The 27,860-nt window shown below is 40.0% G+C and overlaps 2 protein-coding genes across 2 annotated transcripts; one reads left to right on the top strand and one right to left on the bottom strand.

The window, feature by feature from the left end:
• Positions 1-343: 343 nt before the first annotated feature.
• faah (fatty acid amide hydrolase) lies at positions 344-15,638 on the top strand. Its single transcript, XM_030133019.1, has 16 exons — positions 344-714; positions 4,404-4,517; positions 4,689-4,829; positions 5,277-5,410; positions 5,519-5,725; positions 5,829-5,869; positions 5,974-6,098; positions 8,202-8,327; positions 8,430-8,527; positions 9,161-9,260; positions 9,483-9,526; positions 9,612-9,651; positions 9,766-9,874; positions 11,526-11,671; positions 14,916-15,046; positions 15,077-15,638. The coding sequence occupies exons 1-15, from the start codon at positions 529-531 to the stop codon at positions 15,036-15,038; spliced, it is 1,734 nt and encodes a 577-aa protein (XP_029988879.1). The 5' UTR covers positions 344-528; the 3' UTR covers positions 15,039-15,046; positions 15,077-15,638.
• Positions 15,639-24,593: 8,955 nt separating this feature from the next.
• LOC115418449 (diencephalon/mesencephalon homeobox protein 1-A-like) lies at positions 24,594-27,543 on the bottom strand. Its single transcript, XM_030132935.1, has 4 exons — positions 27,390-27,543; positions 27,024-27,202; positions 25,964-26,417; positions 24,594-25,012 (listed from the first exon to the last, which is right to left on the bottom strand). Exons 1-4 carry the CDS (start codon positions 27,541-27,543, stop codon positions 24,594-24,596), a joined length of 1,206 nt encoding a protein of 401 aa, XP_029988795.1.
• Positions 27,544-27,860: the final 317 nt, after the last annotated feature.

The following is a 27,860-nucleotide window of genomic DNA, read 5'->3' as shown; positions in this document are numbered from 1 at the left end:
CACAATCATATATTTACATATGAGAGCAGGAGTATGTTTTTTTTTTAGCTTGTTGAGGCACAAAAAATAAATTTGTAGGTTATGTTCTATACACTTTCCTCATGTCTGTGTGTTTGTAGATACTTGTCTCAACAAAGTCATGACATTACCATATTAAATGTTTGTCAAACTTAGTAAAAAACAAAAACAAAAAAAAAAAACTGCAGTTATAACTCACTGCAAGCATTTAAAAAGTAAGAGTCAAGTGTTGAACAAGCGTTGCACTACAAAAAGAGGGCGTGGTTATGAAGCGTAATTAAAGCTGTGACGTAATGCCGTTCAGGCGTCCTAGAGCACGTCATCCGGGTTCCTCAGCATGAGCCGTCACGAGGGGGACAATACAACATGAATATGTTTTCACTCATATAACCGCCCCCACTGGTTTTATTTAAAGTTGTAACAGATGAGTCCACATGCATCATAAGTTCATGTACTGTGAGTAGTGGTCTTTAATCTCTTGTGCTTGTTTGGAGAGGACTAACACGGGTCATGGAGCTAGATAAGCGGACAGCAGCACTGCTGACCGCGGCTGCCTGTGGTGTTGGAGCTGTGGTGGTCCTGGTCCAGAAGGTCAGCAGGCACCAAGAGGCGAAGAAAAGGATTCAGAAAGCCACAAACCTGAGGACTGAGAGTCTGCGGCGGGCAGAACAGGAGGTGCTCCGGTACAAGCAGTCGGTGAGAGCTGAATGGAACTGAGCCGTAACACACCCAAGCTCCATAACCGGTTTGAAAGTAGAAACACCCCACTCATTATTATTGGGGAGTGTACCTGGAAACAGGCAACGTAATTCAGTTATTTAGAATAAATAAATAATGAATAAATTTGCTGTCTGAGTAGGGAGGAAATTATATTTTGCACTCATGTCATTTTGAGTCGTTTGACTTTAATAAAAGACATCCAGCTGTTATGAAATGAACCTGATTATATTCCTCAGGCAAAATACAGTATTGTGCAAAAGTCCGAGACCAACATTAGGATTGTTGGTTTAATAAAGTTGTAATAATCACACACATGCATTTCTCAGTCCCTGAATTAATCTAGATTTGGGAAGTATGTATTGTGTTAAAAACAAAGGTTTCAGGGAAAAACAGCTTCCATAAACCACAGTGATAGTATTTAGTGTGACCTCCCTTTGCTCTTAAATTATCTCTAACCATTTTATTCAGACAATGTAAGATTTACTGCAAAACTTTTATTATGTTTTATACCAAGTTTTATTTCAACACGTTTCTAACTGCTTGTGCTTCTTCTTGTCATGGGGTCAGGGTTCACTCTAAATTGTGACTTTAACCTTTACATAACTTTTTAACTTACGGCCAACAGGCCATCAGCTGTTGGCATCATGCAGCATCCGTCGTCTGTCGTCCATTACAAACATTTCACTCGTCTTTTTCTCCGAAACTACAATTCCGATTGACTTCAAACTTGGTATACGGCTTCTTAGTGATGATGTCAACAAAGTTAGCGAAACTGTTTGGATCCGGATCTGATTCTGGATTTGGTGCGACTTTGAAAAATTTCCCCATTGTAAGAGATAGAGGATCGATGCAATAACTCAGTAAAAATAAATGATATCAAGTTGAAATTTCTACAGTTCAGCCCTGATGGGGTGATGACCAAAACATAATGGCCACATGCTGATCAGGATCTTCTTCTTACGGAGTCCGGGAAGGGACATGCAAAAAATAAAAAGTATTGCGTTATAACGCAAAAACTATTGCGTTATGACGCAATCATATCTGCTCTCTCTTGCTTGAGGTCCGTACATAATACGTTGTGGTCCAGTTCAGGTCTGACCGTGCCAGGTCTGACACGCCCCCCCTGTCCTGTGTAGTATGACCGTAATTCTTTCATTATTTGTCCGATCAGAAAAATTCCAACGGTTTCTGAATGAAATTCATATTTGCCCAGCTTCAGGGCTGTGTGCAGCTTCATGGATACAGGTGGATGTGCGCAGAGTGTGAATGGTCTGCGCATGAGACAGGAGGATGTGCGCATTGGATTCACATCCTTTATACTCCTAAGCCTAAAATGGTCCACCTGCACTTGTTTTCTTATTTTGAGCATAAAAAGGTCAGAAAATATGCTTTGAGTCCTTTTGTCAATTTTTGCAGAACACTTCGAACGTTCAATATAGCAGTCATTTATAATTCACTGCTTGTTTTAATGCTGTAATAACAGTTTAAAATGATGAAAAACACAAAAACGGAATTTGTTTTTTTTTTTAGTATTAGAGAAAAACACTAAAATTACACATGGATACAAGATTTGAATGTTAAATATGAACTTTGAAAGTATAAAAAGTATTTACAACAAACTGTGTGAGTATTTGCCTTTTATTGTGCAAAAACAGGGTAAAAATCCAAACTCTACAGGTGTTTTACCCCCACAAACAGGGCATTTGTCTGTTCTGTGGCTGCAGAGTGCCTTCATGTCCATGGTTCTGCAGAAACAGTTGTGTCAGTTCACAGGTCTGATCCACCCAGTGCTCCTATGGCAGAGTCTGCACATGGAAAATAGTCTGTTGACACCAAAAGTCAGTCATTCTGTGGATGTGTTGAATGTCTGTGTTATTTGGACTGATCATCATCAGGTCTGCCTCCGTCCTTCATCTGTGTGTGGACAGTCTTCAGTATCTGCTCGCATCATCAGAGCCTTGTGCATCACTGTGGCTTCTCCCTCTTCATCCTTGAATGTGACTTCCGGTGGACACATGGAAAAATAACACACACAGAACAATGTATTACACAGACAAGAGAAGGTAAGATTGCACTATTGAGGAAAAAAGTCACCGAACATCAGCGTATGTGCTCTTATTTTGTAGAGCGTCATGCGCACTTTTACGCACAGAAAGAACAACATACTACAAACTAACACATATTCTACATGGTTCGTACTTTATTCTATAAAACCACCATGCAGTATAAGCGTCAATTTACAAATACAATAAAGTAAAACAAGTAAAAACTACATAGAAAAAAGCAGAGAGTGCTTCAGTCATGTAGACAGTCCACTAGGAAATGGAACTGGGTGAACTTTACCTTTCTTCTTCAGATGTTGCTCCATCAGTTGCTCCTTCAGTCACAAATCCATCCATAAACCTCCAGGGTGGTCTTGGAACTTGGGATGACCGTCTTGCTTACATTGTCCGACACTTGATCGAATCCGTTATCCACTCCATTATGCGCTCCGGTTCTCCGCTCCGTGAATCCGCTCTGCTGTGTGTGTCCCCAGTCACCGAATGGCTTATTTTGCGGCTTCTAGGACAGGTGCCCGTGAAATTCTAGCATTGACCCGAGAATGTCCATAAAGCACAGTGTCTCAGGTTTCAGAAACTGTTGGGATTTTTCCGATCGGACAAATAATGAAAGAGTTATGGTCATCTGAACTACACATGCACAGGGCAGGGTGGTGTGTCAGACCTGACACAGTCAGATCCAGAATGCAGATCCCAATACAAAAATTATTGCGTTATAACACAATACTTTTGCATTTAAACGCAATACTTTTGCGTTATAACGCAAAAATTATTGCGTTATAACGAATAGTTTTGCGTTATAACGCAAAAACTATTGCATTATAAAGCAATACTTTTGAACTATTGCATTATAACGCAATAATTTTTTTTTTCTTCATGTCCCTTCCCGGGCTCTGTATCTTCTGGATCTGGGAACTTACGGAAAATTTAACATGGGCTCTTATGGGGAAAAAAAAGTCAATTGTCTTTTTCTCCGAAACAACAGTTCTGATTGACTTCAAACTTGGTATACAGCTTCTTTATGATGATGTCAACACAAGGTATTGAAATTATTTCGATCTAGATATGATTCTGGATTTGGTGTGACTTTGAAAAATTTTCCCATTATAAGAGATAGGAAGTTGATTGAATCAGTAAGTATCAATGATATCAAGTTGGAATTTTAATTTTTTACAGATCTGATTGGAATATGACCGGAACATGGGCTATTTCTGTAATATAATAAATACACATAACAGGGTGATAATAAATGGCATGTGGATAGATTTCCCAAAGCTTTTAATTTTGCCAGTAAGCTACAGGGCCATTGGTCCTATTTTTACAATTACAGTAAGTTTGATTCAGCACAAAGATCTGAGTGTTTGACAGCACCTGCACTTCCAGGTCTTAGTGGTTATTACAGTTTATGTATCAGGAAAATGTTTCAACTGTATCAGCAGCAACAACAACACTGTCTATGGTATAAACACAAAGTAATAATAGATGATGTACAAGCAACATCTGTCCAGGAGGTTGTAGTGAGTAGTCTGTCCTATACTGAGCTGTTTTTGAAAGTGTTTGTTTATTGTGGTTTTCCATAATAATTTTGTGTGACTGTCTTCGTAGCATCCTGCGACCTCCTCTGCAAACATCTTGATGCTGTCCTTGTCTGAACTGACTAAACAACTGAAGGACGGCTCCCTGAGCCCTGAAGATGTGTTTTACACCTATATGGAAAAGGTGCAGCATTCAGTACAACCTCAGTACAAGTATTTTAAAATTGTTTTTGTTGTTTGTATATAAATGTGCAAAAAGGTCAGAAGTCAATACACACAGAGACAAATGTGATGCACTGGTTGATAAGTGAATTCCAAAAACCTGCCTGTACCAACCTTCGTTTTTTCCCACAAGGCCATTGATGTGCACAAAAAGCTGAACTGCTGCACAGGGATTATACTGGAGAGTTTTGAGCAGCTGAAAACTATTCATTCCAGCAAGGAAGGCCTGTTGTATGGAGTTCCAGTCAGCATCAAAGAAAACTTCGATTGCCAGGTAATTTATGATTTATCATCTTTAGTTGTCTTTGTATGCATTAATGTGCATTTTGAAGCTTGTTCATGGAAAATGCATAATTCCAAGAATTACCTCTATTTTGCAAAACAGTTTTTATGTTGTTTTTTTTTTGCCTTTTTCACAATATAGTTAATGTTAACAGTTAAAGAACAGGACAAGCTGAATCACTATTGTATTTGGGAAATGAAAAGTTCCCCTTATTTCCCTTTGTTCAGTACAGCCAGACTTAATGTAGTTTACTGCACCACCCTCAGACACCACGATACAACTATGGAAACACATATTCACATTGTCTTTTGTTTTTCTCTATTTTATGACATAGCAGCTTGCAGGTTACCTTCAAATCCATCGGTACAGACAGATTTTACATTCATTGCTGTTCACATGTGTAACACTATGTTTCCTATTTTCATCTTCCAACATAAGAATCATTACACTTCATGTGGTGTAGTCATCAATCTAGACCAGCCCATCCAGGAAGACAGTGTGCTGGTTAAAGTTCTGAAATCCCAAGGAGCTATTCCCTTTGTGAAAACCAACTTACCACAGGCTCTGCTGAAGTAAATAATTCTTTAATCCTTGGCAAGTCCTAATATGATGGTTTTGACATTTATAAAGGACTGTGTTAATGGCTTAACTTTGTTTCATGTTTATTACTTCACCTCCAGTTACGATTGCAGCAACCCCATATATGGGCAGACTGTGAATCCCCACAACCTCCAAAAGACTTCAGGGGGCTCATCTGGTGGGGAGGGGGCTCTCCTTGGTGGGGGCGGCTCTGTGCTTGGGTTAGGCAGTGACATAGGTGGCAGTATCCGTTTTCCTGCTTCATTCTGTGGGGTATGTGGCCTCAAGCCAACAGCAGGGCGACTAAGGTATGTGTCCTAGTTTTATGGAGATTGTTTTATATTCAGTTGGCAGTACATCTTTATGTTCATCCATACTTAGTGTAGATTTATGTCTCTTTGTCTTGATCAGCTCAAAGGGCCTTAAAACCATTTTGCCAGGGCAGAAGTCAGGTAAGGAGAAATGAATTTGCGTCACATCCTGTAACTGCAGAAATGCATAAATGCTTTTGTCACCTGAAACATTTGATTGTCTTTTGTTTATTATTAACATACAGTGCTGTCATGTCCTGGACCAATGGCTAAGGATGTGGACAGTCTGGCTCTGTTCATGCAGGCCGTGCTGTGTGACCACATGTTTTCTCTGGATCCAACAATTCCACCAGTGCCTTTCAATGTGCAGGTTTGTCTTATAGCAGTTTTTATACCGCTGCATACAATCGTATTTTAACCTCGTTGAATCAGCCTCATATTACATTTATTAACCTTAACCTCCTAAGACCCAACAATAAGTTTTTTGTCTTGTGGACAAGAGTTTTAGTTTTATTTAAAAACAAAATATGCTGTCCACTGCAAAGGACATTCATTAAAATCAATTTCTGCGTCACTCTGTTTTCACTCTGGACAATTTTTTCATGCAAAAAAGCAGAAACTTGTACTGTCCTGCAACCAGTGGCGGAATGTAACAAAGTATTTGCACTTCATCATCGAACTTAAGTAAATTTTTACGGAACAGTATTTAAGTAAAAATAATAATACATGCTTTGATTTTACTCCATTACATTTTGTGTCAGTTATCTGTACTTTCTACTCCACTATATTTCTACAATTTATGCTGTTGGGTCTGTCCGTGCTATCTGCATTACATTTTGGTGTCCCTGTTACGCGGTAACATGTATTTTGTCACATGTTACCATGTAACAGGGACACCAAAATGTAATGCAGATAGCACGGACAGACCCTGTCACTCATTACATCTTTTGAACACAATTTCCTCAAAATCTTGCATGTAAAAATCATTATCCTACTGATTGTGTTGTGGTGTTTCCATTGCATCAGGTGGCTCTGTAAGCTCCAATGATGGCAGAGCGCATGTTTGGCTGAATCTCTTTCAATTTGTGTGGAAAGTACAGATGTCAAACTAATACTGTGAAGTCAATCGTGTTGAAAAGACAAGTAAAACTAAACTCATGAGATACAATAAAAACAAATTTTTTCAGCAATGGTGTCATTACGTTTAGTGCACGTCCGGAACAGGAAGAGATGGTAAAAACAGGCTTCTAAGGGAATTTTGGAAGCAGGAAGTGCCTGCATGGCAGACAACAAATCACACGTTTCTATACTGTGCCCTGCGTAATCTGGTTGCTGTGTGACCAGGAAATTTGAGGAAGTAACTGCAATGTAAGAGACAGCAATTAGCAAACTTTTCAGAGATTTGTGCCTATTTAGTGGTTTGTTTTTTTATAATTAGTGTGTAGTGCAGTGTGCATCTATCTGTAGTTGATTTTTGTTTTGTGCGTCTGAAAAGTGCTGCGCTTTAATGGCTCTTAACAGAACATGTTTTGAATAGTTTTGCATGAAATAAATAATTTATTGATACATCATCACTTAATTGGTTTAGCTTAATGGTAAATTAGTGGGTAATAGCTAGTTGATAACTTGTTGTCCACAGAATTCTAAGTTACAGTATGCACAGTATTGCAGAGAGCACACACAATAAGCACATCAACCTTTAAAGTACACATGTACTGTGTTGTTGGTTTTAATTAGTACAGCAGTGACAATGACAGAGGCATAAGTCAGTATATCTACATTCTATATCAAAATGTCAGAGCCCAGATACTGAGACAACCCATTGTGTTAGTACTTTTACTTAAAAAAATACTTTAAAGTAAATTTAAAAGTAAGTGTTTAGTACTTGTTCTTAAGTAAGATTGTTCATGTAGTACTTCTGCTTTTACTTAGGTATATATTTTGCGGGATGTTTGTAATTTTACTTAAGTACAAAGTTTCAGTACTTCCTCCACCACTGCCTGCAACTTATAAAGCAACTTAACCTCTTGAGTATCAGGAGGTTAAGTTGCTTTATTTTTTCAAGGGAGGTTTGTAATATTATATGATTTTGTGTTTATAAAATGATTTCATTACTGTAACCATGCTTAGTGTCTACAGTGTTGAACTTAAAGCTTTAGTAAACGCTCATTACTGCACTCACTCAAACAGTTGAGATTATGCATGTGATGGCAAACATTTGTCAAGGTAATAAAATGTCCCTAGAGGTGTATTGCCTGTACTGTGTGCCATAGATGTTTTCTTTAGCAGAATGCTCTAGGGGTGCGCCAGAGGGAATGTTGAGGTACATTAATATACAGGGTCGCATTCATGACAAGACATGGTTTTACCCAAATTTCAACACCACTTTTTAATAAAAAAAAAAAAAAAAACAATCCAAAGGCCCCAGCCTCCAGTTTTCAGATGTTCCATAATGAAGCTGTATTGTCCTCAGATGTACCAGAGCCGCAAGCCCCTGAGGATTGGTTACCTAGAAAACGACGGCTACACACAGCCGTCGCCAAGCATGCTTCGTGGCATCAGAGAAGTCAAAGCTTTGTTAGAGCGAGCAGGACACACTGTAAGACCACAACACATCCACATGAAATAACTGTAATGTTTTTAATGTAATCTCATCAAGTTTATTCAAGTCACATCGTCCCTGCTCCATTTGTGCCTATAGTTGGTGCCCTACAAGCCTCCAAGGATCAAATATGCTCTGCATGAGCTAATAGTAAGAGGTGTCCTTGCAGATGGAGGAGCTACAATGCTTCAGAAACTGTGAGTTCTCAGTTGTCTTTCATTTATTCAGTGCAGTCATCAGTCATCTACAACCCATTGCACAGTAACTCATTTGTTAATCCACTGACTGTAGAGGTCCCAGTGAGAGGATGAATCGTGTAAATCCCTCCATGCTTATGAACAGATTGTTCTATGGCACTGAATAGTTAAAGCAGCAGAAAGTGGAAATCATGAGAAAAACACCAGAATCTGAAAACACACCATCCTTCTTCAGCTCTCTCCTCTGTCCAAATTAAAAGTCAATTAATAAATATGGACATCAGTGATCTGATGCTATCATGCAGCTATGGAAAAACAAAGCCAAAATCTCACTGTTATTGGTGCTTGTGTCTGTGATGAATATGGGTGGAACCACATCTTAAATAATATTAACACCAATGGGTAAAGCTGTCTGTTACATATGTAATATCCATAATAACTGACAAAATACCTGTGTTTGTCTAAAATCATTGTCCATTCTGACAAAACATTCCAGTGTAGTGTTTCTACAGTCTGTGGTCAGAAATCTAGTCTCAGAAAATTCATTTACAACATGCTGTAAGGTCATTATGGAATTTCTATGTAATGATGATACAAACTATTGCTCAATAAACTTTAATGTTACTGTTATAGGAAGGGAAGCCCTGTGGATCCTGCTCTTATAGAACAGGTTAAGCCATACTATCTTCCTAAATGGATTAAGAAAACAATGTCCTTCCTCCTCTCGCCTGTGGTGAGTTCTCTCCTTCCATCCATGCATTTAAATATATGTAATTGTAGTCTGAAGAAAATGTAAATATTGTTCTTCCACACAGGACGAACTGAAACTTGTTACACTAAATATCAAAGTAGTTTCACACTAGGCAAGGAAGACACCCAGTCACAGGTGATGAAACAGTTTTTAATTTGCTAGAATTCCACTAAAACTGTGTGATATGTGCTTGTCTTATTGCAGAGTCCTCGTGTGCCTGCTGTGCTTAGTGCTATTTGTGGATTTCGGTAAGAAAATCATTGTTAAGTTGACAAATTATTCTTCATTATGGGTCATTATGAGGCGTCCTGCTAAGATTTGGGCATTTTTTAGGTCTATTCCAGAACTGTGGAAGCAGCATGCCGCTGTTGAGGTACTAACAAAACAACGCTAGAAACACACTTTAGTGTTCGTTTTTAAATGATGAAAGCTGTTAATATTTGAGCTCCATGTAAAGTCACGGTGAACAGTCTTGTGTTTTCTTTAGGACTACATTCATGAAACAATAGCAGAGTGGAGAAGACTGGACATTGATGTCCTGCTTTGCCCTATGCTCGGACCTGCCTTCAACTTCTTTTACTGCAGCAGACTTACATGTACGTGTAGTAGTTTACTGACAGCATGAGGCTGTGTTTGTGAAATGAGAGGTGATAAACAGATGAAATGCATTTGTGAATCCATAAGGTAATCAGCAATGTTTGTTTTCATCATATGGGTATCAGAATTCCTCTGCCATTTTTTCCAGTTTCCAGTTTCTTTGGGATACCTGAGCAGTAGTTGTAGTGTCATTCAGTCCATCCCATTCTGTCCAACCCCAGATGAAAACCATTACTTGCACTTTATCATGGCTTTGACCCAGTGCAGCGCTCACCATAAAATCAGTGTTTTTAGTTTAATTATGTCTGTATTTAATTAAAAAAGACAGGAGTACAAACCTGACAGATTAACATTTTCAAAAGAACAAAGCAGTTGACTTCAGAGTTAAAATGCAAAGGTTGGAATAAAAATCTCAGGGTAACATTACACTGATTTATTTTGGTATTGCTCAGGTTAATAGGATTATCTGTAACAGCTTGGCTTCAGTAAATTTGTTCATACTATGTCCACAGTCCTGTGGTGCCCAAAGTGTTGATAATAACTTTGATGGAAAGCCAGGCTAGTGCTAGTGCATAATTCATCGAAACACTCCATAGTTTGTTTGAGCAGTTATGACAAAATGTTCTTTTCTTTTGAGCAGGTGTAGTTAAGAGCTTCAGACTGAGGAAGACTCAAGATGTTTTACACAAGAAACATTTATTGACAATACAAGCTTGGACAATGGAGATTTCTCAACGTAACAGATAAATTCATGACTGAATACTTGATGTGCCAACTTAAATATGTCTAATACCATAAATCAGCCATTACAGTAAATATACAGTTAACCTAAGAACATGCCAGTGCTGTGGAAAAATAGTAGCAGAAGCACTTATGCATATTCCCAAAGGAGACAAAAGGAGGTAGGTTCAGTAATCTACCTGCCAACTTTGATCTGGATCCTTTGACTCCTTAGAAGTAAACTATGCTGGAAGTAGAACCTCCATAGGCCCAAAAAGCACTCATTCTGCCTGTGCAATGTCAGCATCTAAAGGGAACAATAGAAGTAGTGACATAAAAATGTGAGTATATTAAGTTTCTTTGTAAGTATTTCCAGGACTCCTACATTCTTTGCAGTTTTATTGTCAGTTTGGACCAAATAAGAAAAGATGCAATCAGCCCTAAATTAGACCTGTGATTGTTTGTGATTGTTGTGTGCTAAAGTTCCTCATGGATAACTGTAAAGAGAAAATGATCAACTTATGTACTCATGAAATTAAATGACTGACTGATAAAGTTATGCAATATTTTTGAGGTTTTGTATTTGAACTTTTGTTAGAGCCCGGTGTCATATCTGTAAAACATTGACTGCTGTAAAGTAGTCAATGATTTAACCAATCCAAAACCACTGATGTAATAAATCAGGTCACCATTTCTCAGTTTGTGCAGGAAATACTTAATTGTCATTGAACTTTTCAACAATAAGAGAATAAAGTATCAACTCTTTGACACACTAGGACTGCACTGTTTAAGTAATAAAACAAATATCCATCAGATCTTATCATGTAAATAACTATCACTATGATACATAAAACCATCTTGTCCTTGACCATATCTGTCGTAACATTCAAGACGATTCCAAAAGCCTTTTGACTCTTTGTTTATTTCCAGGTGCGGTCAGCTACACCATGATTTATAACCTGCTTAACTTTCCTGCTGGTTGTCTTCCTGTTTCCACGGTGACCGAACAGGATGAGGAGGAACTCAGGCACTATAAGGGCAACTATCAGGACATGTGGGATAGGCATTTCAAAAAGGTAAGAAAAACACTTGAGTGATCCCATGCACTGTTTAGTCCAGTCCAAGTCCTTTGGATTGCCTGTTGTGACTATAAAATAAACCAGAAAACAGAATACCTAAAAAAAAAAAAAAACAACTGAGCAATATTATATAGTGGGAGATATTGAGCCTGTTAATTGTCAAAATCAAATAAATCTGAGTGAAAGTAATGAATGAAGGTCGAATTGTTGGGGAGGTGTTCCGGGCATGTCCCACCAGGAGGAGACCTCAGGGAAGACCTAGGACACGTTGGAGAGACTATAGGCCCTTTCCCACCAAAAGGCCTTGGAACTTTATTACCAGGAACTTTTTGGGGTAAAAAAAGGTCCTGGTAACTGCCTTTCCACCGCACCCGAAAGTTCAGGGTAATTTATTCACATCAGGTTGATGATGTATGAGGGAGCAGTAACAGAAACTGTAGTCCGGTTCATGTACATTTACAAACTAACCTCTAGTTCAATAAAATGACACAGTACTTAAGTGGACAGTTTGGGTTTAACATTTTACTGGTTGTTGAATCACTTAATCCATTTGGAATACATTTTAAATTAAGTTAACCATAATTACAGATCCTTAATTTGTATTTAAAAATGGTAGAACATGTATTTTCAACTTCTCATTCCTTAAACTAAATCACATCTAACTTTAAGTGTGATGGATGGTTCTGTTTCATTTTGTTTTATAGATATAGTCCAGGTTCAACCCTAAAGTCACACACATTTACTCAAATGCCTGCATTTAATTCGACTGCATATTACTGATAAAAGTACTTATACTCATATTTTGATGCCTTGTAAATGAACAGACAGTATTAGGTTAGATTTTTTTTTCATTAAAAATTGAAACAAAACAAAGGTGCCTTGAGATTAAAAGGGAAATAAACATGTCTGAAAGGTTCAGGCTTTTGGACCAGGGTCTGGTCCAGCTGGTCCAGGACAGCCAGTCTGGAACTCCATGGTCCTGGTCCCTTTTTCGCTTTCCTACAGGAAAAGTAATAAAAATGCATAAATGAATCACAGAACACATGATGACAGACTCCTACCAGTGTGATGTGACATGTTAAATCTCTTACCTGGGCTGTTGTAAACAGTAGTAGATGTTGGACCAGGACACAAACGAGCCACAGGTTCAGAAAAAGAGGAGAGTCCGTCCGGTCCGTTTCAGGTGAAAATCACAAACATACAGAATAAATCAGTGTTCCGCTCATGGCGACAACACAAATACATCCAGTTCTGTGATTTAGGTTTAGTGTCAGACTGTTGACCAGTTAGTACTGGGTTAACTGGACTTCACTTCTGACTAAACAGCTGATGCCGCTGACTACTGTTACAACATGGAACCAACTAAACAGTGCATATTTCTGTCATATACATACCATTGGTTTGTTCGACAGTCAGATCCACTGCGACTGTTGTGGTCCTTTAGTTTCTTTTAATCCTGCATACATTTCTTCGGCTTTTCTCGTATTTCTTTAGGCGTGTGTCTTATATTTGGCTCCGACAGCTTTTACTCGCTCGATTCATGTCAGCGATTCAAAGTCCGTCTGAATTTCCTCGTCGTCCGTCCACTTGTTGTAGCTTCTCTTTTGGTCCATTTTCCGAATTATCAAAATACTAAGCTTGTGGAAATTAAATGAGTTAAATATTGGCGGTGAACAGAATGCAGAAATGCTGCCAGTCTAGTCCACCACTCAGCCTTCTGCAGCACGCAGCCCCACCCCTTAAAGTTCCTGGTAATCTGGAAAGTACTACCTCTGTACCAGGAACTTCTTCAGGGTAAATTCGGGGCCGGGGGAGGGTCAGTTACCAGGGTAATTTTCAGTGGAAACGCACCAGAACTTTGAAAGTTCAGGGTAATACAGAAAGTTACTGCAAACGTTCCTGCGGTGGGAAAGGGCCTTATGTCTCTCGGCTGACCTGGGAACACCTCAGGGTCCCCCTGGAAGAGCTGGAGGAGGTGTCTGGGGAGAGGGAAGTCTGGGCATCCCTGCTTAGACTGTTGCCCCCGCGACCCGGCCCTGGATGAAGCAGAAGATAATGGATAGATGGAACTGTTGATAGTATGAAGTTGACATTGTTTAGTGTTTTTTTTTCCTTTGAAACTTATCTAATGTGGTTTTGTTAAAGGTGCATCAGCCAAAAATGCAGAGCAGAAAATGCCAGAATACGATAATTCACCCCATCCTTCAGCAGCTCTCTCCTCTCAGTCCAAATCAGAAGACTAGATATACTGAAGTAGTTTCACACTAATACTGAAAGCAAAAGTATTGTGGTTTTAGGACGTGCCATGTTACAGTAGAGTCAGAACCAACTGAACCTGAACAGTGATTAGTAGTTGAAGCTTTTAATGTCTTATTTTATTGACCTTCATCTATAAAAACATTCAAACAGTTCAAATCTTCTGTCACAGGGCAGACACTGTATTTGAAGAGATTTTTTGCAAAGGCCTCTATGCATAAAAACTGGATGAGAAAAGTAATTATGTACTTAGATTTAAAAAAGATGACATTTTCAGTGAATGGGCAGGAGGTTTAAACAGGTCAGAACTTAGATGGGTCCCACAGAGGTTCGAAAACTGGTTCAGGTGCTCTTCTACTTACTGTATATTAAGTTTACAACTTAATTTTTGAATTATTTCCTTACTTCTTCACTTTTTATTTACATTTCAGTCTTAATTATTGCTGTTGGATTGAGTGTTTTTCCATGCTGAGAAAATTATTTGTTCTCTAAACTGATTTCAGAAGATTACTGCTTACTTTAAAGCTACAGAGCTGTGCAGTATACTCCATATTGGTTCTAATGATGAATATCTATGAATCCTCTCAGACCACTTGAACTACAATATGTTCAATAGTAATTGTCAAATATTTTCCCACTGTGTCTAAAAAACTTTGCCCCACAAAAGCCTTTATTATATTGTGGTACTTCTTGTTGTCATTGATCTTTATTTACATCATCAGTCATATTGGAATTTAGTTTTTCATTCACTCTCTGATCTCTGATATTTGTTTAATTTGATATCCTCCTTCTATTCCTGTTATACATATTATCTATTATCTATTACACATAAGTTAAACTAATATCCAATTATTGGTTCATTTTGCCTTATATTCAGTATCAGGCTGTTCAAGTGGACAAACTGCAGTTCCTCAGTGGGCCAGTAGGTGGAGGCAGCAGACTGTGGTGTGTGTGTTGACTGACTGGATACTGTGTTTGTGTGCAGGCTGTGACTGGAAGTGTGGGTCTTCCCGTGGCAGTGCAGTGTGTCGCGCTGCCGTGGCACGATGAACTGTGTCTGCGCTTCATGAAGGAGGTGGAAGAACTGGTCAAAGAGAGCAGAAAGTAGAGCAGGAGGCACAGGTGGGCTCCTGAGTTTAGCACAAGCCCACCTTCAAACACACAAAAAAATGAGACACTCCAGGATCAAATCATGTCTAATTCAGGCTCGCTTTTAGGAAGTGTGTAATAACTAGAAAAAGCACATTTCTTACAAAACATACTAAATATTGATCTATAGATAATTTCTATACTGTAAACTATCAATATAAAACACACTGCAAAGATCTACAGGCTATAGCTTCATTTAAGACTAGTTTAGTGGACTCTCACAACACAAAAAAATTATTCAAGTAGTTTATGATCATTTTTTCACATTAACTCTGAACAGACCGTGATCTAGTCCAACAAAATCAGTGACTGAATTGTGAATCATGTCTGCTCTTGTTCTGTTTTGCCACCAATGGCATCGTTTAATCTAACACCTAATATACTGGGAATAGAACATTTGTGATTCATTTATTTAATTTCTTCTTACACAGATATACTGTAACAATGTGCTGAAATCCCATTTCCACAATGAATCTGAAAGATATTTTTGCATTTTCTCTGTGTTAACAGTGGTTTTTTCAGTTTTTTGTAATGACAAATAAAGTTACTGATTTCCTGTTGTGTTGTTCATTTCCATACATATTGTATTAGTTTAAGAGTTTGTCTTGGTACTTACTCTGCAGGTGGGATATGTTCAGGTTCCTTCCTCTGCCTATTTGTCATATTTCTCGTGATGTAATTCCTGATATGTCATTTTCATTATTTTTGGATATTTATGATGCACACAGCAGCTGTGAGGACACAACAACATGTCTTTCCCATTCTCCTTCACTTCTGCCTCTGGATCCCTTTAACACAGTCAAGAACAGATCATTTTCATTCATATTGTGAGTGAATGTTTTGTTGATGCAGTAACAGAAAACAGATAAAGGAGACTAATGACACATGGTGCTTCCATCTACAAGGCCAGCGCACCATGTCGTCATATTGTGATTACCCTCCGCTATTGTAAATATGTGTTTCTATTGGGTTTACATAAATTTACATATGTTTTAAAACTCTCTCGGGACGGGAAGCCATTAGGGACAATGTTAGCGTTTTCCATTACAATCGGCCACAATTTCCACTCCTGTCTCACTGAATGGAAATGGCTGTGTGCATGTGGCAGAGTAAGGCAGGGCACATTAGGCGAGGAGGAGAGCTGGAATTGAGAGGTTGTTCTTAGCATTATCTGTGGCACATAGAGAGAGTGTGTGTGGCTCTCGCTGTGCCACTCAGTCAGGGAGCATTAAGCTTTAAGAGGCAGTGAAGAGACTCAGGTCTTCAGAGGGAACTTGACATTGTTCATAAATCCCTCAGGATCTAAGACAGAAATGGTGACAAATGCACACACATGTAGAAACTCAGCCTTCAGCCTGGTTTATTAAATACATTTTACCAATTGAAATTTGGCAGTTGTGCATATTTTAATTTTTTATTACCAGACTTTTTTCCGAAGATTATAAATCTGAATATGGAGTCAAGTAACAATCTATATAACCAGTAGCTAGTAACAGTATAATGTTAATATTCAGTGTTTATATACTATGTTCAGGAAATTGTTAATCATGTTTATATGAGAAAAGTCTTAAATTTGAAAATGTTTTTCATTTACTGCTCAAAATTATTACCAACATTGTAACCTGTTACTTAAAGGTCTATTGTAGATGGTTTAGGAGGATCTAACTGCTGTAGTGGAGTAGAATATTTGTTTTAATTAGAGTATAACTACAGAAAATGTGAATGAGCCATTTATATAACAGAGGTCGTAGGGTCACTGTTCGGAGTCAGCCATATTTCAACACCATATTTCTATGAGTTTTTCCTTGATTTTTCATCATATTGCAGGTGGCATCCATGTTAAGGTACGTTACTGTTACATATAACGCCTGAAAGGGAACAAGAGTTAATGTCCCTTTAACTGAAAATCCCTGAATCAAGTCAAACAAATACTTGCTCTAATAAGGGATATTTTTTGCAGGTACCGTAATAGAAGGACAGGAGGGTGGCATTCAGTTGGTTGTAATCTGCAACTCCACCACTAGATGTCACTAACTATTACACTGAACCTTTAAGCAATAATCATCAAATGTTTCTTTAACCTTTTGATTTCTATGTTTCAAGTGATGATAAAATACAGGACGTTTGGTGACTAATTTTTATTTTAAGTACTATACTTCTTTTAAATATAAATTGCACCTATTTGAAAAGGTAATCCATATATCAAAATTCTTGGCTATTTTATAATAGGCCTGTAATGATACACATGCCGAACTGAACTGTTTCGTTACATACCTGTCCAGTTTGGTACACAGCTGTACCGAAACAGCACAGTATGTTGAGAAAAAGAAAAAGGAACAAAAGATGTTGTTCGATGCTAAATCTGCGCAAGTTCCACATGGACATATTGAAGGAGCGCACATTGACCCAAAATATGAAAAAGCAGCTGTTATAAGGTTAAAAAAAACAACAAATATGACGTCAACCTGGAAGGAAGAGATTGAAGACCCTCTGCCATCATTACAGTCCTGTTTGGGATCACATCAGGTCCCAGTGAAAGACAACAACGGGGAAAGAAACTGTGGTAAGACGAGCGTTGTTTGCCGCCTCTGAACTACGGTAGTTCTAAAACACTTACACTAGCTCTCTGTCTGTCTGGTTCTCTCTCTCTCTCTGTCACACACACACTCTGTACAATAGAGGAATATAACCTGGTAGTTGGACGTTGAAAGTATGAAAAGTTTCACTTTCGTTTCACACCAGCATGGAACACCAGAGTGCAAATGACTCAAAAAACCATGCATTTTCTGCTTATTTTCAGGAGACACTACTTCAAGACATGTTCCCACCATGTAACATGTACATAAAGCCAGCTGAAACCAAATGCTCAATCAATTATACCCAAAAAAAAAAAAAAACATTTTAAAACAGTTAATCTGTTTTTATTTCCTACTATCTTGTGGTGTAAGTGCTTTACAATTAATATTTATGTTAATATATGAAATGTTGTAAAGTCCACAACTATCATATGAAATGATAAATGAAATATTAGCCTATGGTGGACCATTGTAACACAGCTCAAAAAGATAGTACAAAGCCAAATAAAAATAAAATTAAGCGAGTAATCATCAATGTATGAATCCCTGGAGAGAGGTGCTGCATAGTTTGACCCAGTGATGATGGATCCTCTGTAACATTCAGGTGTGCATCGTAGTGATGTGAATCGTCCACTGCAGCTGCTTCTCTGTTTGGTTAGAATGTGGTGAAGAGGATGATCTGAATTGTCCAAGATGTCCTTCGCCTTTTTCAGTGTTATTCTCTCCAGTTTATGCTGCCTTCACGTGTTATCAGGAAGATGATCCTTTCCACTTGTCAATTCGAAATGACCAGTGCGTTGTGTTCAAGTACTTTTGTTGTCACAGCGGCCTGAAAAAAGGCTGACACACAATTTATTGTGACCAGCTACTTGAGTAAAACAGTTTTGCACGCACTTTTTTTTCATTCATTCATTCATTCATTCATTCATTCATCTTCTGAACTTTATCCTTGAGGGTCGCAGGGACATTTATACACTGACATATATAGAGATGAACCACCAGTCATTCTCACATTCACACCTATGGGCAATTTAGCAAAATCTTCAGTTAACGACAGCAGAACGGTAATAAAAGTTTATCATTTGCAATTAATCCCTTGTTGCTCTCCACCATGTTGAAAAGTTCAAAGGTTATTTTCAACTCTGCAACTCGTGTATCAAAATATTTTTGCAGTTCCCCAGTGGAAAATATGACATGAGGGGGCGTTTGTGTTCAATTTTCGAGTTTGTAATTAGTATTTACCATAATTCCCATTGCACATGAAGGCAGCACTGGTCCCCAGTGAGTCCATTTTCTCTCCAAACACTGAGCCACCTTTCTTTACCGTTTAGATCATGTCTATTAACATACTTTTTATGTGTTAGCATCTAGTTAAAGGATATTTGATAAGACAGATATTTACATCTGTTTAAAGGACCACATGACACCTGTAGGATGTGCATATACAATGGATTTACAAATAAAACGGAACGCCCTGGTACTCTGGTGTAAAAATGTCTCCCTTTTAACACCAGCAAGTGCAAAATAAAGTAAGGTCCAGAGTCAGTGACAGAGTTTGTGGAGTTCAGAGACTGTTGCAGAGGGCATCTGGTCTAGATTCAGCAGAACCATCTCTCAGTCCTGTCGGGCCAAGGAACTGGCCTCATGTAACGTCTCATTGGTAAGAGCAGCAAACACCTCATTTACAGGAACCTTAGGCTATAAGATCAGGTACTTTAAAAGCCATCCAAACACACTCCAACCCTGCCTGTGCGCCAACAAATAAAACACCTTGATATGGCCCCAACTAAACTAGGATGATTCTGTCTTAATGTCCCATTTCAGGGACCAAGGAGCTCATAGTCTTTATGGCTCTGTAGAATTGCAGGTAGTAATGTTTGACACAGCAGGACTCCTGCCTTTTCAGATGATCAAAGTAGCAAGTTCAGCCTTCAACCAGAGCCACTTACAGAAGACATCAAGAAGCAGCAAGATTGGCAGCTTTTAGGTCTTTGGTCCATTTCATCAGCCATTACTACCAGCAGAGGCGACATGCGGCGCAGGACTAGTGGGAGGAGGTGAAGGCAGATTAACAGACAGCTGATACAGGTGTATAGGCGGTATCAAACAGCAGCTCTGTCAATACAGCAGCCTCCGAGTTTCTTCAGAAGGAGCTAAGTATGCCCACCGATTTTACTATGACAGGATTAACTGGGAGCTCCGTATGATTTCCACAGATTCTGTGACTCAACAATTCAGTGATCCACGTTCTATCGGCTTTTAAGGCCCCTATCCCAAGTTTCAAAAGCTTACCCTTTGGACAAGGGACACTTTTTCTCCCATGCAGCTCTGCTTTTCCTTTTTTGCTGCTTTCAGTTGTTCATCAACCCCACGTCCTCGCCAGCTCTCCCATCCTCCCTTCTCTGCACATCTGCTAGGTTTGAGTTTTCCTTTCTTCCCTCCAGCTCCTTGCTTGGCCCAAGGCCCTTATAGCCAAATTGGTTTACATTGGAGAGATAAATGCTCTGCAAATGCGCTTAAACACGTACAGTAAAAAATGCAGACAGTGCGTGTCAGGATTATCACCCAAGTCAGGGGGAGAAAGGAGAGCGTCTCTGTAGCACAAAGCTGGGGAGCCAGAGTGAAGCCTGCAGATATAGTCCGTCTCATCCACTTCTCAGGAGAAAGAGAGAAGGATTTAGCATTTGCATGCTGGTCTGTAATTCCTGGCATTATATAACTTGTCGCCAACAATCAAACTCCTGTGGTATTGTGAAAGTATTGTTTCACATGGGTGAGCAAACTGTGGAGTTACACTCTCTGAGAAGGGGTTTTGGTGGTGCAAGGAGGCAGCTGGTCCAGGATGCATTGCAGAGACCACCCCTTAAGCCCAGTCAGGGGGGAAGGTACAGTCTTTGACACAACCTGAGACCAAGTAGAGAGGTGCACTTCAAAATCTGCTCCAAATATTCAGCTTAGGTTATGAATGACTCACATGAACTCAGTGAGACAGGTGGAAAAAGAGGCCAGTGGGAAATGTTTTACTTATGAGAAGTAGAAAACCTGAAATCTGCTTGAATCAGTACCACCATAAGTGTTAGTATTTATGTTCTAACATTAAAGAGTAAGTTTGCAAAATCAAGTTTTAATAAGTGAGAGATATTTGCACAAATTTAGTCTGCATACTAATATGGTATAATCTGGTATATGAACATACCATGTCAAATATTCCAACAACCTGGGCTTCAGATCAGTTGTGCAGATGGAAACTGGCAAAATCTGGAATGAAGTGGGTCTTCTGTTTGTTTAAAATGAAATTAAACTGATAAAATGTTTGGGAAAAATGTATGAAAAGACCAATTATCACCCTTGGTTGATTACTGTGTCTGATATTCAGCATTTTCAAAGTTACATAAATTGTTATTTTTCCTATATCCGACTGATATGTGATTAAAAAAATAAATAAATAAATAATCATCATTTTGTTTGAAACAGTGCCCCACCTACAGCACATCACATGTAATGGCCTATCAACACTGAAATGAGAAAAGACTTTTTTCATTTATTTGTGATTAATATTCATTTCATTGTAAAAACTGACAAATGCATTTATGTTGACTTTCATATATGTCCACGAGATTTGTCATTTTCACTGCAAATGTACAAAAATCCTGGATTGAAATATGAGTCTAATCAATTACAAATCATCAGCACTGGACCTGATACTTCACATCGGTGGACCCCCTGCCGTAACCATAGCAGAGGGTTAATGTCATAGGTGTACAGTACATGATACTCCTACATATTTAAGTGGATGAAAGAGTCCATTCTGTGTATTATCTTTATACAGTAGAGGTCTCACTCTACTTGATCAAAACAGGCAGGGTTTATTCAGACAAGGAAGCAGCATTCCTCCTCCCACCTGCTGCTGCTGTCGGCCCCCGGGGGACACCAAGCCGTTGTCCCTGTCCGCTCGCTTCACTATAAAATCCCTCCACATGCTCTGCCATGGGGATTTGGATGTAAAACTTCCAAGAAAGACCACAGTCAACCCCCCCCACCCCTAAAAAAAGTCCCCCTTTCTCATCCCCTTGACCTACTCCTCCTTCCAAATCTGCGCCATCCCCCTCAGACCTCCCAACACAAAGCCCTCAGAGCAAACCCAGCACAGAAATCATAGCGCACCATTCAATCATTGTTTTTTCCCCTCTCTCACCCCTTTTATGGTCCCACTAAAGGTTTTAGCCGGGCAGAGAAGGAGGGCTGTCACTGAGGAAACCTTAGCCCATTGATGAAGTGACAGGAGCTGCCAGAATATGATCCTAATCCTGTTTCCAGCATTCTTTTAGCCCGCTGGCATCGCAATTCCTCCACACATTCTCTGAGCTGTCAACTAGGAAAATCCCTCTAATAGTGCATTGCCCAGATACACATCAAAGAGCTCCTGGAAACCTTTAGCGGCTTAGCTGCCATAGACACACTCACACACACTCACATCCACAAACACAACATTCCCATTAACTTACACCCATACCGCCTTTAAAAAGTCACAAAGGCCAGACATACATGACAAATTGACCCCATTTTAAGTCTTAAAAATACTCATTTTATAGAACTGTCTTCACCGTCTCAACAGTTCTTTTTCCCTGCATCTTAAATCAACCGCCCTCTCATCTTCTTCCTTTTCTCCCACTAGAAAGTGTAAGTGATATAATCTTTATGGCCATGAGGCAAGAAAAGCGGGAAAGACCAGGAGGAAAACAGGTGTCTGAACTTTGCTGACTCCAGAAACCCTTTCAGTCCTATTTTATCTCATTCTATTCTTACTTAATCCATCGATATCCTAACCAAAGGTAATCTTCTTATGGCAAAGCATTCTGTTTCGGTGCAGCCAAACCTCGACTGACAGGGTGGGGGGAGAGGGGTGTGAGGGGTGGGTGGGTGTTGGATTGGAGACTCTTTAGAGCTTGACACTGTGCTTCAGTCATTTCATTTAGGATTAGTTATTCTGCAGCGGTTGAACAAGTGGCAGGTTCTCCCTTGTGCGGTGTGTAAACCTCAGTGTCGAGGACGGTAGACCTCCTGTGTCTAAATTATTTACGGATCATCAAGGTGTCCTCGAGTGTATGTTGAGCATATTAACCAAATTGTCACCACAAATGGAAGGAGTAGTGTGTTAAGGTTCAGTGGCATGTCATTCTCACTCTGTGCTGTCAAACATCCAAAGAAGAGCTGGATTCAGCACACCCCAACCTAATCCTGTCCTTGTTGCCAACTTCCTCTTACTTGAGAAATGATTGAAAAATGTTGTTGGATCCTTTATGAGACCTGAGTGACTACATGTTTGTGTGCATGTTTTCATGTTGGCAGGACGTCTAGATTTGCTTGTTGGATCCATGTCCAACTGACGAAGGTCCAAGAAACAGTAATGTATACTTTAGAACCAATCCATTAAACAAATCTGTTTAACAAATTTATCAAAATTTTGCCACTATATGGATGTTTCTTTTTTTTATTCTGCGTAATTGGCATATCTAACAAAAAGACCTATTTCCACATTTTATTTGTTTTTTTATTTTATTCCACTTAGTTCCTGTTTGATTTGGAAAATAGCAACAGAAAGCTTTGCAAGTATTTCCATCCACTGTTTCAGGTGATCATTGAAAACAGGACTCATTCTTATATGTGTGGTTTATTCCCTTGCATTAAACAGATAAATTACTCACATTTAAAACAATTTTGAAGTACATCTCTTGTTTCTACATTGATATAATACATAGAGGATTAGCCGGCGCATCCTTCCGCTGAAGCTGGCTCAGAAATAGAGGCGACTTTGTCGGGTTCAATCTGGATCGATGAAATTATTCAGCGGTTCTACGTTCCCACATACTGTCTCTGTGCTTCCTCTTCAGAGTCTCCTCTTTCATTTTGGATGTAGGTCCTTTGTGTAGCTTGAAATTGAAAAATAAATCAAACATTCCCTCTCGAATCCTTCACATAAAAGGAGACATGGACTTACTTTATAACCAAGCAGGTGGAGATGTACACTGAGGGATATTTACAACGCTTACATGCTTGAGTGATGTAACTTAAATAATTCATCTGCAAAAAATAAAAACCTTAGATAAAAAAAAGAACATAAAAAAACACTGGTGACTGGGGCATTATACTGACCGATCTGAGCTTAACTTCTAAGATCAGCTCTGATGTGATTTCATTCTACTGCCAATGCCATGACAACTGTTTTGCAGCTGTAAGCCATGCATGCATGCATAGTTCACACTGTGGGATTACTGGATATTTTAATATCTGTCCTAAAGTAAGAGGGACAGCTCTGTAGATGGACACTTTCAACCCTGACTTCCTGGAGGAGGCTTAAGTCCCAGTGTGCAGATTGTATCAGTAGAATTGTGTCTTGCTGTTGGACAGGAGTCAAACACAGGCAACGTCCACAGGCAAAAGGACGGCTCAGGGTTTATTTCCCCCATTTGCTATGTCCATTGAGTTTTCATTTTCTAATGAGCTGATCCAGCAGAGATGTTCTTCATGATCTGTTAATGTGATGACGATGAGATGGGGGTGTAAACTGAGAGAGAACTGACCTTTACATCTTTAATAGCCATCAAATGGACTTCAATGAGATATGTGTCTATATCACACTGCTCTGGTTTTGGTTGTGTTTATTTCAATATGTCGACATACTGAGGGCCTCAGCATCTTTTATGCTAAAATATATGAAACAAGTAAAAATCTGAGATTCTTCTAAACTTTTCTGAGCAGAGAAAATTTGGAAGGCGTCTAATTAGAAAATGCATGAATGTTTGACTTTGAGGTGGATACACATTATTTTAGGTCGTGAGAGGTCGAGAAGAAATTGGAGAGGCAGCCAGAGTTCACCTCCAGTGACCCATAATGCCTTGCTGTGGCCCTGAGCAGAGGGCAAACATCGAGGCCTGGATTCAGTTGGGGAGCGTGTCCAGTCCCAGTGACGCTGCGTGCTGCTTGGCCCTCAGACGTAGGTTCTCGATGCTCGTGGTCTTGCTGTTGAGGGTTCCCGGTAGGCCAGCTGGGGCAGCCTGCAGCAGCGGGCTGTTCCAGACCTGCTGGGCCTGGGACAAGGTCTGATAGTAAGACTGGCATGGCAGCGAGCCCAACGGGGACGGCATGTTGACGTTCATGCCCAAGTAGGGCAGAGATGACGGTGTGCTCATGTCGAAGGACGGGTAGTGCACCAGGTTGTTGGTGGCGGCCATGTGCTGCCGAAACTGCTCCTGTAGCCGGAAGAGGCTGAGGGGGGACGAAGCGTAGGAGTTACTCTGGACCAAACCGCTGGTAACACTACTGGAGGACGGCAGGGCGGGAGAACTCAGAGGAGAGTCTGATAGGAAGACAGGAAGAGCACTTTAGAATGTGTAGTCACAGATCAACACACACCTGAATACTTGGATGCTTAAAAAATCACTTCTGTTGGTCTGATGTCAATGTAATGACTCATGATCGATGTGGTGGATTTTAAAGGCTGATCCGAGCAGGAGCAGGAAAAAACTGATAGATGGTTAATTGGCTTATAACTGCAACTTATCACATCCAAGTCAAACTGATATAAATGGACAAGTATATGGGAATCACTGAACATTCAAGTGAGCATCAAACTGTAAAATATTCATTTCTTTACGGCATTATTTTTCCATCGGCCACTATTGGAGCCAAGTCCTGGAGAAACTGAGAGTTTATATAAAGTCATGTTTGCACTAATTTATCCGTCCTCTACATAAGAAAACTAGAAGCACTCAGACAGAGCAGACCTCCGCCAAGGCAGATCAGTGGGCCCCCCTGGCCCCCCCACCCCCGATCACCACCAAAATGTAATCATTTGTTCCTTGTGCCAGTATCAACATTTCCTGAAATTTTCATCCAAATCCATCCATAACTTTTTGAGTTATCTTGTACACAAACAGACAAATAGACAAACCAACGTCGACAAAAACATAACCTCCTTGGCGGAGGTAATAACATGCGACACTACATTCAACCTGACAACATTCTGTAGACATATACTGTAAATACACAGTTGCTATTACATAGCCTTAAAAGGGCCTTTTTTTCAGAACACTAACTCATCTCATTTATGTGAATGTACCCAAACCTTTAAAACTGTGAAACTGAAGCTCTACCCTTTCACTTGAATATTCAGGAATCTGCTGTCATTTGCACTTTGTTATACTTTTATTGTATATTTGTGTATCGGCTCTTATGATGATACTTAATAGTCAACTACCCAGAATGCATGCAGTCAGCTGTGAGGAGCTGCCCATTGTAGTGTTCGTACCTGATGTGGGGCTGAGGCGTTTGCAGGATGGGGAGCTGCTCCCCGGCTGAGCCCCCACCTCCCCCTGCGTCTCCTCCCTGATCTTCACCCTGGTCTCCTCTCTCATTTCGTCCTCGTCTCTGTCAGCATTATCTTCTGCTGCTGACTCGCTGTCCGACGGCTCAGGGGAGGTGACGTTCACTTCCACGCTCATCTCTCCGGGCTGAGGCTGTGCTGCCGCCGCCGCTGCCAGTCTCTCTGTCTCTGAATGACAGGATGAAGAGGAGGAGGACGGAGGAGGAGGAGTAGCAGTAGTGAGGGTCTCTGGGACCACAGTGGTGCCAGAGACATCTGTCTTGGAGTCCTCTGTGGAGCCTTCTGCGGCTCCTGAGACCTCCTTCTGCTTCTGGAGCTGCTCCTTCTGCAGGCTGCGCTGCTTCTTACGAAATTTGGCCCGGCGGTTCTTGAACCAGACCTGAAGATGAAACAGATCAAAGAGTAAAAACCGTGGAAACTGTTTGTGATTTTTGTTCATGATACAAGATTAAAGAGAATGAAGAGAATGATGTTTAATGGTAGATTTTTATTTTAATGTTAGATATTTATATTGTGGGTGACACGATAGTGCAGGTGCAGGTCCTGGGTTGGATGCCAACACCAGCTGAGGGGGGGCCTTTCTGTGTGGAGTTTGCATGTTCACCCCGTGTGTGTGTGGGTTCCCACCATCCAAACACATGCACTAATAGGTTGCCTGGTTAATCTAAATTGCCCATAGGTGTGAATGTGAGAGTGATTGTTCATCTCTATATGTCGGCCCTGTGATGAACTGGTGACATGTCCAGGGTGTACCCCACCTTCACCCATAGGTAGCTGGGATAGACTCCAGCACCTCCGTGACCCTCTCAAGGATAAAGGGGTTCAAAATATGAATGAATGTTTATACTGTTTTTTTTTTGTTTGTTTTTTAACTAATACTGCAGTGTGGGTCTCAGAAATAAATGCAACCTCAGTCCTCTGTATGTGGCGTGATTGACAGTAAAGCAGACTTTGACTTGACTCTGACTTAAATGAAGGGTTTTACCTGCACGCGGGCCTCAGGTAGATTTGTGCACATGGCCAGACGTTCACGCATCACCACATCAGGGTAGTGGGTCTTCTGGAAGGTTTTCTCCAGGGCCTCCAGCTGCTGGGCGGTGAAGGCTGTCCGACTCCGCCGTTGCTTTCGGTGCTGGGATCCATACCGGGCCTCAAGGATAATGTCTTGAAATGTGCAGCCGTTGAGAAACAACAAAGATGAGTTTAATTGAGGGTGGGGGGTCAAAGGTCAAGTGATCAATACGGGTCAAAGTTCAAACTCAAAAACATGCACGTAAAAAAAAACCTACAGGTGATCATTGTTTTTGGAAAAATAAGGAAGTGGACAAGAATTTGAGCTACTGATTCTTACCAGCCAGTCTCTCTGCAAGGGTGAGCGCGTGCACCGAGGGCCTGTAGTCAGGTGCATGCTGGGCCTGTTGCGCCGCCTGCTGGTGCAGGTTGTACATGGCGCTCAGTGAGTTCATGGCGTGGAGGGAGTATCCGTTCACCCCGTAGTGCTGCATGGTGGCGAATGACTGCAGAGGAAGGACGGAGACACTGTGAGGACCGGAACATTTCAGATGGACAGATGTGTTTTTTATTGTCGCACTATATGAGAAAATATAAGTTAAAATATAAGTTAAGCTAAAATAAAAATGATTCTGAATTTGCAGTTACTTTTACAGGATGAAAAATCGAAATGGCAACACGTATAAATGACAACATTCAATCTTTATTATTATTTTTCTTTTTATCCACGACAAAAAAAAGAAAGGATTGAACTTTTACAATATCAGAGGCATCAGTTCCGTTTAGAATATTTTGTTTATATTTTTATTGA

The sequence above is a fragment of the Sphaeramia orbicularis genome, chromosome 4, assembly GCF_902148855.1.
Source record: "Sphaeramia orbicularis chromosome 4, fSphaOr1.1, whole genome shotgun sequence".
NCBI classification, from domain to species: domain Eukaryota; kingdom Metazoa; phylum Chordata; class Actinopteri; order Kurtiformes; family Apogonidae; genus Sphaeramia; species Sphaeramia orbicularis.
Note: the sequence above shows the minus strand (reverse complement) of the source record. Positions and strands in the feature narration are given on the sequence as shown.

Bases quoted from the DNA above. Each gene is read 5' to 3' on its own strand.
- faah (XM_030133019.1), top strand. From the start codon at position 529: ATGGAGCTAGATAAGCGGACAGCAGCACTGCTGACCGCGGCTGCCTGT. The intron at 5,870-5,973 runs GTAAGGAGAAAT...ATTAACATACAG, and splicing joins TTTGCCAGGGCAGAAGTCAG to TGCTGTCATGTCCTGGACCA. The intron at 9,261-9,482 runs GTGAGTTCTCTC...GTCTTATTGCAG, and splicing joins CCTTCCTCCTCTCGCCTGTG to AGTCCTCGTGTGCCTGCTGT.
- LOC115418449 (XM_030132935.1), bottom strand. From the start codon at position 27,543: ATGCAGCACTACGGGGTGAACGGATACTCCCTCCACGCCATGAACTCA. The intron at 26,418-27,023 runs GTAAAACCCTTC...TTTCATCTTCAG, and splicing joins TACCTGAGGCCCGCGTGCAG to GTCTGGTTCAAGAACCGCCG. The intron at 25,013-25,963 runs GTACGAACACTA...TCTTCCTATCAG, and splicing joins ACGCCTCAGCCCCACATCAG to ACTCTCCTCTGAGTTCTCCC.